At 40.6% G+C, this 17,757-nt stretch overlaps 2 protein-coding genes across 2 annotated transcripts; both read left to right on the top strand.

Annotated features, from left to right (window-relative positions):
- Nucleotides 1–572: 572 nt before the first annotated feature.
- LOC130975198 (uncharacterized) lies at nt 573–965 on the top strand. Its single transcript, XM_057900021.1, has one exon. It carries the CDS (start codon nt 573–575, stop codon nt 963–965), a length of 393 nt encoding a protein of 130 aa, XP_057756004.1.
- A 6,019-nt stretch (nt 966–6,984) lies between these two features.
- Nucleotides 6,985–7,494, top strand: LOC130975199 (uncharacterized). The gene has a single exon (XM_057900022.1). The coding sequence runs from the start codon at nt 6,985–6,987 to the stop codon at nt 7,492–7,494; it is 510 nt and encodes a 169-aa protein (XP_057756005.1).
- The last annotated feature ends 10,263 nt before the right edge of the window (nt 7,495–17,757 follow it).

The following is a 17,757-nucleotide window of genomic DNA, read 5'->3' on the forward strand; positions in this document are numbered from 1 at the left end:
TATATCCAGGAGGGATGAGATACCCCAACAAATTATGCCATTCTGTGAAATTTTTTATGTTTGGGGCATTGACTTCATGGGTCCATTTCCAAACTCTAGTGGTTATCTTTATATATTGTTAGCTGTGGATTATGTTTCTAAATGGGTGGAAGCCATTCCTACCCATACTGATGATGCTAACACTGTTGTCTCATTTGTTAGAAACCATATTATCTGTCGCTTTGGATCACCACGAGCAATCGTGAGTGATCAAGGCACTCACTTTTGTAATAGGAGATTAGCAGGACTACTGAAGAAGCATGGGATTGTCCACAAGGTAGCAACTGCCTACCACCCGCAGACTAACGGACAAGCAGAGGTGTCTAACAGAGAGATAAAGCGTATCCTGGAGAAGATAGTCAAGCCTCATAGGAAGGACTGGAGCACCAGGCTACAAGATGCGCTTTGGGCATATCGGACAACATACAAGACACCAATCGGGATGAGCTCCTTTCCGCCTAGTATACGGGAAGGCTTGCCACCTCCCTGTGGAGGTGGAATACATGGCATTCTAGGTAGTGAGAGAAATCAACATGGGATTTGAGAAGACTGAAGCTGAAAGAAAAATGAAACTACAAGAATTAGAGAACCTTCGCCCAGAAGCATACGATAACTCCAGGCTATACAAAGGAAAGATGAAGGCTATGCATGATAAGCACATTAAAAGAAGAGAGTTTAGACCTGGGAAATTAGTTCTCCTTTACAACTCAAGGCTGAGGCTTATGCCAGGTAAGCTGAGATCAAGGTGGGAAGGTCCCTACAGAGTAGAGAAGGCAGATCCATATGGAGTCTTCCACCTAAGCCATCCTTCAAGTTCCAATCTCATCAAAGTCAATGGACATCGCTTAAAGCTGTATCATGGTGAGAAGATGAAGGACAATAAAGAGCCAGAGGTTTTCCTCCTGGAGGATCCGCCAACAACTTAAGGACGTTAAAGCAAAGTGCTGGGTGGGAGACAACCCACCATGGTATGATCGCTCATCTCTTCTTAGCTTCTATTTTTAGTGACTTTTCTCATTATTTCTGCATATAGCCTGCATTTGCATCTGCATAAAAAAATGCAAAAAGTTGCGTGGGAGCAGTGCAGAAAGTGTGCCAATCACACAAGCATCACCACGCGTACGCGTCCCTCACGCGTACGCGTCCCTCACGCATACGCGTCATCTGAGAAATTGGCACTCCACACGTCTGCGTCAATGATGCGCACGCGTGACCTTCCGAATTCAACATAAAAGGTGTAGTGGCCGAAAGTTAGGCTGGCTTTGTGCTGGCACTGTTCCCGAGGCACAAAGTGCATCATGCGTACGCGTCGTGGATGCGTGTGCGTCACTTTCACAATAAGCACTTCCACGCGTGCGCTCCTGACGCGCACGTGTCATATGGCATTTTGGCACACATCCCAATTTGAACAGAGGGTTGTGCGAGAGCCATGTTGCCCTCGCGCTAATAGCACAAACACGGTCACGCATTCGCGTGACCGACGCTTACGCGTCACCTTCCTTTCTGCCTAACCCACGCGTACGCGTACACCACGCGTACGCGTCATCAGCTTAGCGCAACCTGATCCCTGCACCGCCACTTTTTATATCTTTTCCTTTTCTAATCCTAATTTCTTTCTTATTCTTTCTTTCTTTTCTCTCTACTCTTCTTCCTCTTCTTCCCTTACTTTTTTTTTCTTCTTCGTCTTCCCCTTTCTCTCATATTCTCTCAATCTCACATTCTCCATCATCTCTCTCTTTATCACCTTCTTCTCAAGGTTCTTTCTTTCTATTTTCTCTCCCTTCCTCCTCTTAATTATTTACTTTTGCATTATTTTACTTGGTGTTAAATATCTTAATGGGTGATTTCTTTTATAATTGCTTGTGATTATTATTATGGAGTTGTTTGACAATTCATATTAATTATTTTTGGCATGCTTGCATGTTCCAATATAATTCTTTCCCTATCATGTTAAACATGCATACCAAGTGTTTGTGAAAAAGCCCATATGGCATTGTGCATTCTTAAATATTCTAGCCTTCTACTATAATGCCTGTTTTTCACAGAATCCTTATCGTGTTTTATTATTTTGATATAATTGTCGATACAAACGTGATTGTTAATTTGTTACAAGTGATAATATTTTTTTCGCAATTAATGCTTGATCTATGCTACTCATGCCTTTGCCGGCATGCCAATAAAAATCTTGCATTTAATTTCCTTCATCTTTCTTGTCATATTTTCATTGATGTCCTAATTACATGAAGTTACGACCATGTGTTAACGACATCCTTCTTTACCTTGGCAAGATCATCACTTGTAAGGTCCTCTTCCTTGCTCTAACCCTTGGACTTACATGCTACTTCTTTTTTTCCTTTCAGGATGGCCACCAAGAAAGGTAAAGAGAAAGCTGCCCCCAAACCACCGGCAAAAAGAGGAACAAAAAGAGCGCTAGCTGCGGAACTATCTTCAACAGCTGTCAAACCATCAACAAAGCGAGTCAAGAGGATTATCAATGTCAATGAATCTGAAAAAGCCTTTCCAGCAAAAGACACTACGCGGTTCACTAACCGTTTCTGTGAGCAGATGTTCCCCATTCTGGCTGTGATGCTAAGGCATCTAGGCCAGTTTTACTGACCTTTTCTTTACTGTTTTAGGGTAGTTTCATGCATTTTCTTAGTGAATAAGGCAAGTTTTGGGTGAATATACACTTACACATTGATTCAAGCAACTATTGTGAATTTTGCATGATTTCATGAGATTTTTTGCTAGAATTGCATGATAACTTGATGATGCATAATCTCATGACTTTAGCTAGAGCTTTGATGCACTTTAATTGCTTGATTTCAGGACAAATAAAGCATGGACGAACCACGTTATCATTCACGTTAACTTAGTTAACGAGAACACTAACGTGGAATGGCAAGGAGCTTGCAATGTTAATGAGAAAAGTGATCACCAATAACGCCAGCGAAGCCATCCATAGCTCACGTTAATAGCCACGTTAACTAAGTTAACGTGGTAGTTAACGTAGAAGAAAAAGGGGAACTCCACGTTAACGAGAAAAGTGAACACCACTAACGTTGGAAAACTAGGCAATGCCCAACGTTAAGAGTCACGTTAACTTAGTTAACGTGAACTCTAACGTGGAAGAGGAGCAACAACGCCAGCGTTAGTGACACTCACTTTTGTCACTAACGTTGGATCATTAGCATTGCCTACGTTAATTCTCACGTTAAGATTGTTAACGTGAAATTTAACGTGGAGTTGAATTCAACGAACCAACGTTAGTGACACTCACTTTTGTCACTAACGTTGGGAGATGGCTTCATTTACTACGTTAAGAGCCACGTTAACTTAGTTAACGTGAGTCCTAACGTAGGAACTTTAGGCAATTGGAACGTTAGTGACAAAGGTGAGTGTCACTAATGCTCTCAAAGGTGAAGAACACCCACATTAAGAGCCACGTTAGCTAAGCTAACGTGAGACTTAACGTAGGGACAAAAGGCAAGCCAACGTTAATGGGAAAAGTGAGTCCCATTAACGTTTGCGAAAAGGGGCACAAGCCAACGTTAATGGGAAAAGTGAGTCCCATTAACGTTGGCCAAGGATTGAATAGGAGACATTAGTAGTCACGTTAAGACTACTAACGTTGGAGTTAACGTGGGTATATAAGGGTGGAACGTTAGTGGAAAAAGTGAATGCCACTAACGTTCTCGCACCCAAAAATGTGACTCAGCGTTAATCTCACTAGATGCCCAAGCCTAACTCATATTTCTCTGCAAGCTGGGCCCACTAAAGATGAGAACAGATTCAACTCAAGGTCCAGAGCCCACATCCAAGACTTGAAGAACTCACTAGAAGATCATGAGGAGTAGTATATATAGGAGTAGTTTTGAACTAGAGAGGAGCTTGGCACTTCTGGGCACTATTCTCTATAGATTTACTTTTTCTGCACTTTAGCATGGATTTTTCTTTTCTGCTATTTTTCATTTCTAGAGCTATGAACAACTAAACCCCTTTCATTGGGTTAGGGAGCTCTGTTGTAATTTGATGGATCAATTATAGTTTTCATTCTTCTTCTTCTTTCTTTTCTCTTGATCTTACTAGAAATCTTTCAATCTTAATTCAATTGGTTAGTTGTCTTGGAAAAGAAACTCTCCATAATTGGATCTCCTTTGAGCCTTGGAAAAGGAATGAGCAGATCATGCTAGAAATGCTTTCTCATGTTGGACCAAATTGGGGTTTGGATGGATATTGTGACATGTAATCCTACCAACACTTTGATTTGGGAATACATATGGTATAATCAGTGACCACACTTCATCTCTTCCCATGAGCAATTAAATCAAGGAATTGGGCAATTGTTCAAGCTTAGAGAGATTGGATTGCCAAGGAATTGGGATCCAATCACTTAAGATTGCCAAGGAGATCAATGAATGCATTGATTGAGGAAGAGATGTGAATGAACTTGATCCAGAGATTGCAACATCTCCTGAACCCAATGATTTCCCCATATCTTATCTTACCCATTCTCTTTACTTTCTGCCATTTAATTTCATGCTTACTACCCCAACTCCCCATTTAAGATTCTGCACCTTAATTCCTGCTATTTACTTTCCAGTCATTTAATTTTTTGCAAATTCCGAATCCAATTTCTGCTCAGCTCAACTAGCACTTTCTTCTAACTAAAATTACTTGACCAATCAATCCTTGTGGGATTCGACCTCACTCTACTGTGAGTTTTACTTGACGACAATTCGGTATACTTGTCCAAGGGAAATTTGTTGAGAGACAAGTTTTCATGCATCAAGTTTATGGCGCCGTCTCTGGGGATTGATTTTGAATCAACAATGATTAAGTTTGAAGATCACTAGATTGAGCATTTTTTTTTCTTTTTGTTTAGTTTATTCAGTCAATTTCTGTTAGTTGTTTTGATTTCTTCCTCTCCCCTGCACCCCCTTAGTTTTGTTTCGTTCTTCATTTCTTTGTTTATTATAATTCTGCTCACTAACCCACTAACTGTTTGATAATTTGCATCACTCAAACTAATAATTACTCTAACAAAACTAGTTTCAGCATTTCATCTCCTGCTGTGTAATCTGTTGTATGACAGGGAGAAGAGAAGGAGCTTCAACATCCTTTGATTCAGAACCTGAAAGAACCCTTTGGAGACGACGAAGGGAAACAAGAGGAAAAATGATTATTGCTGCTGAAGAAGCAGAGGAAGAGTATTTTGAACCCAACATGGAAGAGAATTTGGAGAACAACCATGAAGAAGAGGCTCATAATCAAGGCCATGCCAACCATGTTGGGCAAGAAAGGAGGGTCCTAGGATCCTATATCAATCCTAATCCTGGAAACTGGGAGCAGCATTCAGAAACCCACCATACATGCCAACAATTTCGAGCTAAAACCCCAGCTCATCACTTTGGTGCAAAATAATTGCTCATTTGGAGGAGGTGCTCAAGAAGACCCTAACCAATACTTGACCACCTTCTTGAGGATTTGTGACACGGTGAAGTCCAATGGAGTCCATCTCGATGTCTATAGGTTGCTCTTGTTCCCCTTTTCACTCAGGGACAAGGCATCCAAGTGGCTTGAATCCTTTCCGAAGGAGAGCTTGACTAATTGGGAAGAGGTAGTGAACAAGTTTTTGGCAAGGTTTTACCCCCCTCAAAGGATCAATAGGCTGAGAACTGAAGTGCAGACGTTCAGACAGCAAGATAGGGAGACACTTTATGAAGCTTGGGAAAGGTTCAAGGATCTAACAAGGAGATGCCCACCAGAGATGTTTAATGAGTGGGTCCAACTTCACATTTCTATGAAGGTCTTTAATATGAGTCAAAGAAGGCTATGGATCATTCATCAGGAGGCTCTCTAAACAAGAAGAAAACCATTGAAGAAGCCATAGATGTCATTGAAACAATTGCTGAAAATGACTACTTCTATGCATCCGAAAGAAGTAACACCAGAGGAGTCATGGAGCTAAACCACATGGATGCCTTGCTAGCTCAAAACAAGATGATCACTAAGCAGCTAGCAGATCTTACCAAGAAGGTGGAGGAGAACCAAATTGCAGCAGCCATCACTTCATCACTAGCTCAAGAAGGAGCAAATATAGTAGAAGAAGGTGACTGGGAGCAAGCCAACTATGTTGGAAACTCACCTAGACAAAGCCTTGATCCATACTCCAAAACTTACAAATCTAGATGGAGAAATCACCCCAACTTTAGATGGGGAAATCAACAAGATCAAAGGTAAGATCAGAGACGCCACAACCTCAACTCCAACAACCATGCAACTCATCAAAACACCTCACAGAGACATTACCAACACCCATCCAACCAATCTTCACAACCACATAATCTCAACCCACCATCATTGATAGATGATAGACTCTCAAAGATTGAAGCTCTACTTGAAAGCTTATACAGAGAAGTTCAAGATAACAAGGTGTTTAAGGAAGAGGTACGAGCCAACATCAAAACCCAAGGAGAGAACATCAAGAGGTTGGAGTCCCAAGTAGGGTACCTATCTCAACAACTTCCCAAGTCCACTAATGGATTCCCCAGTGACACAGAGAAGAATCCAAAAGGAGAAACAAGGAAAGTAAGATGGGAAGAATGTAAAATGATAACCACAAGTGATGGAGAGAGTATGAATGGAGTAGAACACCTTCAAAATAATCACAAAGAAAGCCAGGAGGAAGGAAGTTGTACAACTCAACCTACATCCAAGGAAGAGCTAATGAAGAAGGATGTGTTGAACCCATATGCACCTTTTCCCCACAGGCTTAAAGGTGGTGTAGCAAGGAGAATGTACTCAAGGTTCCTTGATATGTTTGCATCTCTTGATGTAAATATACCATTCATTAGAGCCCTCCAGCAAATGCTTTTCTACATCAAGTATATAAAGGAGCTACTAGCCAGAAAGAGTCCATTGAAAGGTGGACAAACCATAAAGATGAACAAGGACTGCAATGCCCTCATTCAACCAGGGGCACCTACAAAGAAGGAGGATCCATGGAGTTTCCACATCCCTTGTGCCATAGAAGAAACAATGATTGACAAAGGGCTTTGTGACTTGGGAGCAAGCATCAATGTAATGCCTCTCTCCCTCATGAAGAGGCTCCAAATCAATAAACTAACTCCCACTGATGTAATTATCAGATTGGCTGACAAAACTCAAAGACAAGTAATAGGAGTGGTTGAAAATGTGCTGATAAAGGTTGGGAACTACTACCTTCCCACAGATTTTGTTGTTCTGGAAATGGATGAGAATTCTATCTACCCCATTATTTTGGGAAGACCATTCCTAGCCACAGCCAGAGTACTCATAGATGTAGAGCGAAGAGAGCTGGTACTGAGGATACATGATGAGCAGCTCACCTTCAATGTCTTTAAACCCTCACAAGAATCAGATCATGATAACAGAGAGTTGATGAAGGAGCCAACCAAGGAAGCATTGATGTAAGAAACAAGCAGTGAAGCGAAAACAATTCAAATAGAAGACCCATTGGTTGGAAAGCCATGTGCTCATGAAGAACCATATCAAAAGGGGATCCAAAAGAAACCAGAACCACCAGAGCCATGCAAAGCTAGCAACAAAAACCCCTTAGAGGAAGAATCTGTAGAAAGCAAGATAGTACTAAGAGAAACAAGGAAAAAAGTACCCAGAAGATGGAGAAACAAGAAAATTCCTACAGAAGATTTCTCTCCAGGTGATGAAGTAATCTATACATACTTCCCAACCATACCACCTTACCTTCCCACTATTCCATCTCAGCTACCCCCAGTGTATACCGTCAACAAAATCATGTTCTTAGAGCATATGGAGCTTATCAATAAAGCTAATGGACATAGGTTCACTGCAAGAGGGGAGAACTTCAAGCACTATCAGCCACCTTGACAAGAACCAAACGTCAAGCTAGTGACGCTAAAGAAGCGCTTCATGGGAGGCAACCCATGTTCTATAACTCTCTCTCTCTTAAATCTCTAATAATAGTAATAATGCAAGGTTCATGGATTTTCAGATTAATTTTGACAACCAATATAAGACTCCTTTACATGCAAAGTATAGTATATGATAAGTTTGGTGTTCAAAGCACACCAAGTGGGTTTGAACACACTTTTTGAAAAAAAAAACAATTCATTCCCCAAACTTGTTGCACTATGTGACCACAAACAAGTTTGGTGTACCAACGTTGCATGCATGGGTAGCTTAATGATTGATTGATGTGTATTCATGAATTCATGGAAAGAAATTAGTCAAAAAAAAGAGAGATTTTTGATTAGTTAGTTCACCCCTTGAATTTTCCCACCAATTTTTCAATTAATTTTCACATTCTCTCTTTTTCGTGTATAGGGAATCAAAAAGGACATTGATGGTACTTGATAGGACAAATGAGGAAGAAGGATTTGGCCACTACACCAAGGGAATTTCACACTTGTTTTCATGGGGAATGTCCTTGGAAGTGTTGCCATGCAACATTGGGAGTGGATGGCTTGGAGACCGAACCAAGACCCTCATAAAAGAGGTGATCCTTGTGATTATTCAATCTCAAAACCCCAACCGTCCACTATCAAATAACACCATCAATCCACACCCTTCAACAATTGCCATCTCTCTATATAAACCCCTTCACATAACCTTTCCGTACACACCCTATATCCCCATCTTTTTCACTTCTTTCTCTCGGCTATACGTACTTCACGTACACCTTATATCCTCACCTTTCCTCCCTTCTCTCAAAACACATTCCTCTCTCAACCAAACCAAACTCCATCTTCAAACTCATAACCCTCACTATCTTCGAAGACCAATTCTCACTTATGGCATCATTAAGCTCCAAAAGGCAAAAGTGGAAGGAACCAATGGAGCAGCCTTCCTTCGATGCTGGGAGGTTCAAAATAGCCTTCCATGAGCTCGAGTTCGAGCGAATAAAGAACAAGAAGATACTGCCTGAATCAACCTTCCAGTTCGATGAAGATGAGTGCCCACAAATTTGGGAGAAGATCAAAAAAAGGGGTTGGCAAAAGCTCACTAATCCGGAAGCAAGGGTAAATGCAAATCTCATCAGGGAATTTTATGCAAATGTGGTTAGAGAAGACAAGACCATGACCCCTACCTTCACAAGCTATGTAAGAGAGAAGGAGGTAGATTTCAGCCTAAATGCTATAACTAGAGTTCTTCATCTGAAATCACCACAATTTGTTGAGTTCGGGTACCAAGAAAGAATGAACAATGGCCCCGACAATGATGAGCTGGAGGAAATTGTAGGTGATATATGCATTGTGAGGTCTGACTGGGAAAGGTATTTGGATAAGAGACCCCGTTTCATCAGGAGAGGAGACCTCATCCCAGAAGCCAAGGGATGGTTTGAGCTTGTGAGACGATCTATCCTTCCAGCTGCAAACAATTCTGAAGTTAACATTTCTCGAGCTACCATGTTGCTTAATAAGAGGTGGAAGCATAAATGTGCACGAAATTATAGCTGAAGGAATCCAAGAATCAGCCGAGAAAAAGGATTCAGGTGCTAGACTTTGGTATCCCAGCACCATCCTTAGATTATGCATGAAGGCCAAGGTAGTCTTTGAAGACAGCAATCCAACTTGGATAGGTCTTGGGAGATCACTCACACTCCAACGCATAACCCATGTGACTCTAGCTCAACAGCAGAAAAGACCCCATCTAAGGAAGAGAGCATCAGAAGAAGTACAAGAGGAAGAACCTATCCATGAAGAAACCTGGTGCACGAAATTGCAATCACACTTTTGCAATCCCGCACAACTAACCAGCAAGTGCACTGGGTCGTTCAAGTAATACCTTACGTGAGTAAGGGTCGATCCCACGGAGATTGTCGGCTTGAAGCAAGCTATGGTTATCTTGTAACTCTTAGTCAGGATATCAATAATTATCAGGGTTGATTGTAAAAAGCAAAAGAACATGAAATAAGTACTTGTTTTGCAGTAATGGGGAACATGTTGAGGTTTTGGAGATGCTCTATCTTCTGAACCTCTGCTTTCCTACTGTCTTCTTCTTCAAGCACGCAAGGCTCCTTCCATGGCAAGTTGTATGTAGGGTTTCACCGTTGTCAATGACTACCTCCCATCCTCTCAGTGAAAATGTTCAACGTGCTCTGTCACAGCACGGCTATTCATCTGTTGGTTCTCAATCGGGTCGGAATAGAATCCAGTGATTCTTTTGCGTTTGTCACTAACGCCCAGCCCTCAGGAGTTTGAAGCTTGTCACAGTCATTCAATCCTTGAATCCTACTCAGAATACCACAGACAAGGTTTAGACCTTCCGGTTTCTCTTGAATGCCGCCATCAATTCTAGCTTATACCACGAAGATTCTGATTAAGGAATCCAAGAGATATCTACTCAGTCTAAGGTAGAATGGAGGTGGTTGTCAGGCACACGTTCATAGGTGAGAATGATGATGAGTGTCACGGATCATCACATTCACCAGGTTTAGGAACAAGTGATATCTTAGAATGGAAGCAAGCATGATTGAATGAAAAACAGTAGTAATTGCATTAATCCATCAGGACACAGCAGAGCTCCTCACCCCCAACCATGGGGTTTAGAGACTTATGCCGTAGAAGATACAATGAGAAACGTGTAAAGTGTCATGAGGTGGAGATACAATATCAAAAGGTCCTATTAATAGTGAATTAGTAACCTAGGGTATACAAAAATGAGTAAATGACGTAAAAATCCACTTCCGGGGTCCACTTGGTGTGTGCTTGGGCTGAGCATTGAAGCTTTCATGTGTAGAGACTTTTTTTGGAGTTAAACGCCAGCTTTTATGCCAGTTTGGGCGTTTAACTCCAATTTTTGTGCCAGTTCCAGCGTTAAACGCCAGGAATTCTGAAGCTGATTTGCAACGCCAGTTTGGGCCATCAAATCTCGTACAAAGTATGAACTATTCTACGTTGCTAGAAAGCCCAGGATGTCTACTTTTCAACGTCGTTGAGAGCGCGCCAATTGGGTTTCTATAGCTCCAGAAAATCCATTTCGAGTGCAGGGAGGTCAGAATCCAACAGCATCTGCAGTCCTTTTAAGTCTCTGAATCAGATTTTTGCTCAGGACCCTCAATTTCAGCCAGAAAATACCTGAAATCACAGAAAAACACGCAAACTCATAGTAAAGTCCAGAAAAGTGAATTTTAACTAAAAACTAATAAAAATATAATAAAAACTAACTAAGATATACTAAAAACATACTAAAAATAATGCCAAAAAGCGTATAAATTATCCGCTCATCAAAACCCAACAAATAGAACAGCATCAAGAAGGGTATTATGACCCAACTAACATTAATTTGGGTCACATCCGAGGAGCCATTGACGATTTATCAAGAATATACATGGAAGGGCAAGAACAACAATTGCAACTTCAATCTCAGAGGATGGATCGTCAAGAAGAAATGCTAACAAACTGGATGAACCAACAAAGGGAATGGCAGCAACAACTAATGGAGCAGCAATAAGAGCACTACTCTCAGCTCACTCAAGCCATCAGTCAGGTGTCTGAAAGGCAGGAAAGCCAAGATAAACGCCTCCAGGAACTCAATCAACGCCAGATGAATCAAATGAAAGCATTCAATGAATTCAGCGTGCTCAAAAAAGGAAGGCAACTGCATCGAGAAGAATTCAGCATCAACACTCAGGCAAGGTTAAACTATGTGACTGAGCATATGCATCACCTGCACCCTGACATCCCAAGTTATGAGGCAGTGCGCAAGAACTTAACTGAACAAGAAAAGGGGAAGGTGAAATAGCAAAAGGAAGCATTAAAGAAGAAGATGGAGGATGCCGGTTTCTGGAAAAAGTTGATGGGGAAGCGCAAGGGAAATGGAGACTCAAGTAATCAAGGAGAATCCCAAGGGAGCAGAAGAGAATGAGCATACCAATAAGTGAAAGGTGGTGAAGTTCCTCCTTAGTTTACTTTCTTTTTCAAAAGCTTTAAATAAGGAAAATCATGTATGAAATAGAACATGCTTCCATGGTAGTTTAGAATTTTCAATTATGCATTTAAGTTTAATTGCTTAGGTCAATGTTATTGAGCTTAATGTCTTGAATGCTCACTTTCATCTTCCTTACTTGTATGCTTGTCTCTTTAAGTTTATCTAAAAGAAAATGTTATGGAAAGAACAAGAGTGGAGTCATTTTGTGAAGTGCATTCTGAATGTTTGTGGTAGGTTGATTAGTAAGCTAAGTTGGTTCACCGAGAAAGGAAAGAAAGCAACTATCTATCCTAAGTCCTATGTTTGAGACACATTCTTTGAGGCTAGCGGAACAATAAGATCCCAACAAGAAAAGAAAAAGAGCAATACAATTGAAAATAAGAAAAAGAACACAATAAGAAACAATGCTAGGCACCAAGGGTTTCAAAATTGAGGCATGTGTCTGTGGTGTTTATGTACAAGGGATATACTTGGATGAATAAGCTCTTAGGAGTGCCTTATCACTTGGTAACTTGGGTTAACTAATCCGGGATTATCAGCTAAAAGTCCACTATCAAGAGTAACCTTTGCTACAGAGCACTTAGTAACCCAAAGAGGTGCTGGACACCAAGGTCTCAAGAAAGAAAGAATGACAAACCATGTGCCTGTGGTGTGTATGTATGAGGGAAAGAGACTTGAGGGAGTAAGTCCTTAGGGGTGTTTTAACACCTAGCACCCTAAAACCAACTGGTTTGGGAGTGTTGACTGAAAGCTTATCATAAAGAGTCGCTTTCTTACAAAGCACTTAGCAAAAAGAAAAATAAACTTTGAAAAGGAAGAAAGGATCACTAAGAAAGAAGCCTCCAGGAATGCAATCAAGAGAGTGACTAGGGATTTGATAAAGGCTTGAAACCTAAAGGGAAAGAACCTAAGTTGCTATGCATGAAACTCCATGAACCAGGAATGCCACTTCTATTTTATCTTCTTGATTCTTTCATTTCATTTTTCTTATGCTTCAGTACTTGCTTAGGGACAAGCAAGCTTTAAGTTTGGTGTTGTGATGAAAGGGCATATAGGCCAGTTTCATTGACCTTTTCTTTACTGTTTTAGGGTAGTTTCATGCATTTTCTTAGTGAATAAGGCAAGTTTTGGGTGAATATACACTTACACATTGATTCAAGCAACTATTGTGAATTTTGCATGATTTCATGAGATTTTTTGCTAGAATTGCATGATAACTTGATGATGCATAATCTCATGACTTTAGCTACAGCTTTGATGCACTTTAATTGCTTGATTTCAGGACAAATGAAGCATGGAAGAACCACGTTAGCATTCACGTTAACTTAGTTAACGAGAACACTAACGTGGAATGGCAAGGAGCTTGCAACGTTAATGAGAAAAGTGATCACCAATAACGCCTGCGAAGCCATCCATAGCTCACGTTAATAGCCATGTTAACTAAGTTAACGTGGTAGTTAACGTAGAAGAAAAAGGGGAACTCCACGTTAACGAGAAAAGTGAACACCATTAACGTTGGGAAACTAGGCAATGCCCCACGTTAAGAGTCACGTTAACTTAGTTAACGTGAACTCTAACGTGGAAGAGGAGCAACAACGCCAACGTTAGTGACACTCACTTTTGTCACTAACGTTGGATCATTAGCATTGCCTACGTTAATTCCCACGTTAAGATTGTTAACGTGAAATTTAACGTGGAGTTGAATTCAAAGAACCAACGTTAGTGACACTCACTTTTGTCACTAACGTTGGGAGATGGCTTCATTTACTACGTTAAGAGCCACGTTAACTTAGTTAACGTGAGTCCTAACGTAGGAACTTTAGGCAATTGGAACGTTAGTGACAAAGGTGAGTGTCACTAACGCTCTCGAAGGTGAAGAACACCCACGTTAAGAGCCACGTTAGCTAAGCTAACGTGAGACTTAACGTAGGGGCAAGAGGCAAGCCAACGTTAATGGGAAAAGTGAGTCCCATTAACATTTGCGAAAAGGGGCACAAGCCAACGTTAAAGGGAAAAGTGAGTCCCATTAACGTTGGCCAAGGATTGAATAGGAGACGTTAGTAGTCACGTTAAGACTACTAACGTTGGAGTTAATGTGGGTATATAAGGGTGGAATGTTAGTGGAAAAAGTGAATGCCACTAACGTTCTCGCACCCAAAAATGTGGCTCAACGTTAATCTCACTAAATGCCCAAGCCTAACTCATATTTCTCTGCAAGTTGGGCCCACTAAAGATGAGAACTGCTTCAACTCAAGGTCCAGAGCCCACATCCAAGACTTGAAGAACTCACTAGAAGATCATGAGGAGTAGTATATATAGGAGTAGTTTTGAACTAGAGAGGAGCTTGGCACTTCTGGGCACTATTCTCTATAGATTTACTTTTTCTGCACTTTAGCATGGATTTTTCTTTTCTGCTATTTTTCATTTCTAGAGCTATGAACAACTAAACCCCTTTCATTGGGTTAGGGAGCTCTGTTGTAATTTGATGGATCAATTATAGTTTTCATTCTTCTTCTTCTTTCTTTTCTCTTGATCTTACTAGAAATCTTTCAATCTTAATTCAATTGGTTAGTTGTCTTGGAAAAGAAACTCTCCATAATTGGATCTCCTTTGAGCCTTGGAAAAGGAATGAGCAGATCATGCTAGAAATGCTTTCTCATGTTGGACCAAATTGGGGTTTGGATGGATATTGTGACATGTAATCCTACCAACACTTTGATTTGGGAATACATATGGTATAATCAGTGACCACACTTCATCTCTTCCCATGAGCAATTAAATCAAGGAATTGGGCAATTGTTCAAGCTTAGAGAGATTGGATTGCCAAAGAATTGGGATCCAATCACTTAAGATTGCCAAGGAGATCAATGAATGCATTGATTGAGGAAGAGATGAGAATGAACTTGATCCGGAGAATGCAACATCTCTTGAACCCAATGATTTTCCCATATCTTTTCTTACCCATTCTCTTTACTTTCTGCCATTTAATTTCATGCTTATTACCCTAACTCCCCGTTTAAGATTCTGCACCTTAATTCCTGCTATTTACTTTCCAGTCATTTAATTTTCTGCAAATTCCAAATCCAACTAGCACTTTCTTCTAACTAAAATTGCTTGACCAATCAATCCCTGTGGGATTTGACCTCACTCTACTGTGAGTTTTACTTGACGACAATTTGGTATACTTGCCGAAGGGAAATTTGTTGAGAGACAAGTTTTCACGCATCAGGCGGCATGAAACTACAACAATGAGCACCTTCTTATTATCTCTACCAACATTGTTGACCTGGTAGAGCCCCGTATTGAACAAAGACACTGGGATTTCTTACGGAAGCAACCACAACAGGTCAATCTTTCATGGGTAGTCAAATTCTACTCCAACTTTCATATGCCAACCCTGCAGCCTGTCTATGTCCGTCAGAAGAAGATTCCCATATCTGAGGGGGCCTTTCAGCAAGCTTTAGATCTTCCCCCTGCTCCAGAAGGATTGGACGTATTTCAAGAAGCCTCTCTCAAGCACCAGCGATACCAATTTGAATGGGACGACATTCTCAGAACTATAGCACTACCTGGAAGCTCATGGATCTATGGTTACCATCGATCCCGTCCTAAGAGCATACTGGCTTCCGCACTTACCTTGGAGGCTCACGTGTGGGCACAGATTATGTCCCACTATGTCTTCCCGAGCACTTACGTGTCCTCTTTCATTGCAGACATGGCTGTTCTCATCCGGTGTATCCTTACGGACCAGCCTCTCAATTTACCAAGACACATCCGGAAAGCCATGGGACACATACAGACTGCGAACAACTTACCTTTTCTCGCCTTGGTTTCAAATTTGGTCTCGACAGCTGGAGTCCCCTATAGAGCTGGAGACATCAAGGCCATGCTTCCTCGGGATGATCAATATGTTCCGAGTGGGAAATACATCAGACCCACAGCAGCCACTACTAGCCAGACTGAAGACCCGGCCAGAGATATCCCTTCTCCTTCCACATCACAAGCACCTTCAACAAATCAGCTGCTTCTTCAGATACTATAGAGGTTGGATCGCATGGAGCACCGTCATAAGCGCCAATTTACATACCTCAAGGAGCTGATTGTTAGCAACCACCCACCCACAGAAGAACCAGACTCTTCGGACTCCACTTCAACTACCAACACCGGGAGCCCAGACGCACCCGACTGTGGAGATGCTATTACCAGCCCCCCTTTATTCCTGACTGATGGCACTGAGTACAGTGCCAAGCTTTAAGTGTGGGGAGGTCGGTCAGTACCTGACTTCCGGAGGTAACTTCTCTTTCTCCTAGCACTAGTAGATAAATTTTCTTTTTGTTTAGATAGAATAGATTGCATAATAATAATTAGTTGCATGTATACTCTGCTTGGTTGAAAAATAATAAGTTCTTTTCAAAGACCCTATTTTTGAAAAATTTCATTATTTCAAACCCAAAATTCTATGTTAAACTTGTTTGAAGATTGTAATCTTGAACATCGTTTTAGAGCTAGAACACGCAACCTAGTGAGATTTTGAGCCTAATTGTATGGTTACATTATTTGGCCATGATTTTTATTTTTGTGTGTTTTCTCTCCAATATGATTGCAATCTATGGTTTGTTCCATTCTATATGTCCATTATTTAATGTATTCATGCATATGTATGATTGAGGCCATCATTTGTTATTAGCTCACTATCCTAAATGGCCTACCATTCTAATTATCCGTTGTTGCCACTTTGAGCCTGTTAATCCGCATTTGTTCTATATTTTACCACATCACTAACCTTAAATAGAAAAATAAATTAATTACGCCCAAGTTGAATCTTTGGTTAGCTTAAGATAGAGATTGTGTGAAAACTAAATGTGGGGAAAATATGGGAACTAGGGTTAATAAGAATGTATGTTAATTGATAAATATCTAAGGTCTGAATGCTACTCATGTGAAATTATGAAAACCAAATGCATTGATGCTATGATGTTTTCGAAAAAAATATTTTTTGCATGTTTCAAGTTTAAGTTTAGGGGAATGAAAGCACCCCAAATGATAAGTTCAACAAAAAGAATCAATGCATATGAAGTGAAATAAAAAGAACATTTAAATACATAAGTAGGTGCAACATACAAAGTGAGATTATGGGTATTTAGGCATGATTTTAGAAGCATAGGGAACGTGTGTGTGTGTGTGTATGGTGAGAACTTATGATAATCAAGGATTCAATTTTCAGCTCACTTAGCCATATATGTGTCTTCACCCTTACCTAAGCCCCATTACAACCTTAAGAAATACCTCATGATGTTTGCATGTGTGCATTAAATATTTGTTGATTGGTTAGATGAAGAACAAATTTTAGAAAGCATGAATGGAGGAGACTAGAGTCGATTACCCTATACACCTGAATGACTAGAGTGCATACACGCTCCTAGTAAGGGTTCAAGCTTGACTCTATGTTCTCGGCTTTCATGAGCTATCTCCTTACAAGTTTACTGTTCTCTTATTGTGTGATTTGAATTAGTGGAATTTGATTTTTGTTTGTCTTGAAGAACTTGTTTATTTTCTTAACCAAGTAGGTATAGACATTCCATCATATAGTGCATTCATATGTATAGGTTGCATTGCATTGCATGAGTCCTACCGTCCCTATTCATTCTTTTTTATCTCTTAGAGCTTAGCATGAGGACATGCTAATGTCTAAGTGTGGGGAGGTTGATAAACCACTATTTTATGGTTTATCTTGTGTTGAATTGAGTGGTTTTTATCACCTTTCTC

This window comes from Arachis stenosperma, chromosome 4 (assembly GCF_014773155.1).
Source record: "Arachis stenosperma cultivar V10309 chromosome 4, arast.V10309.gnm1.PFL2, whole genome shotgun sequence".
NCBI lineage: Eukaryota > Viridiplantae > Streptophyta > Magnoliopsida > Fabales > Fabaceae > Arachis > Arachis stenosperma.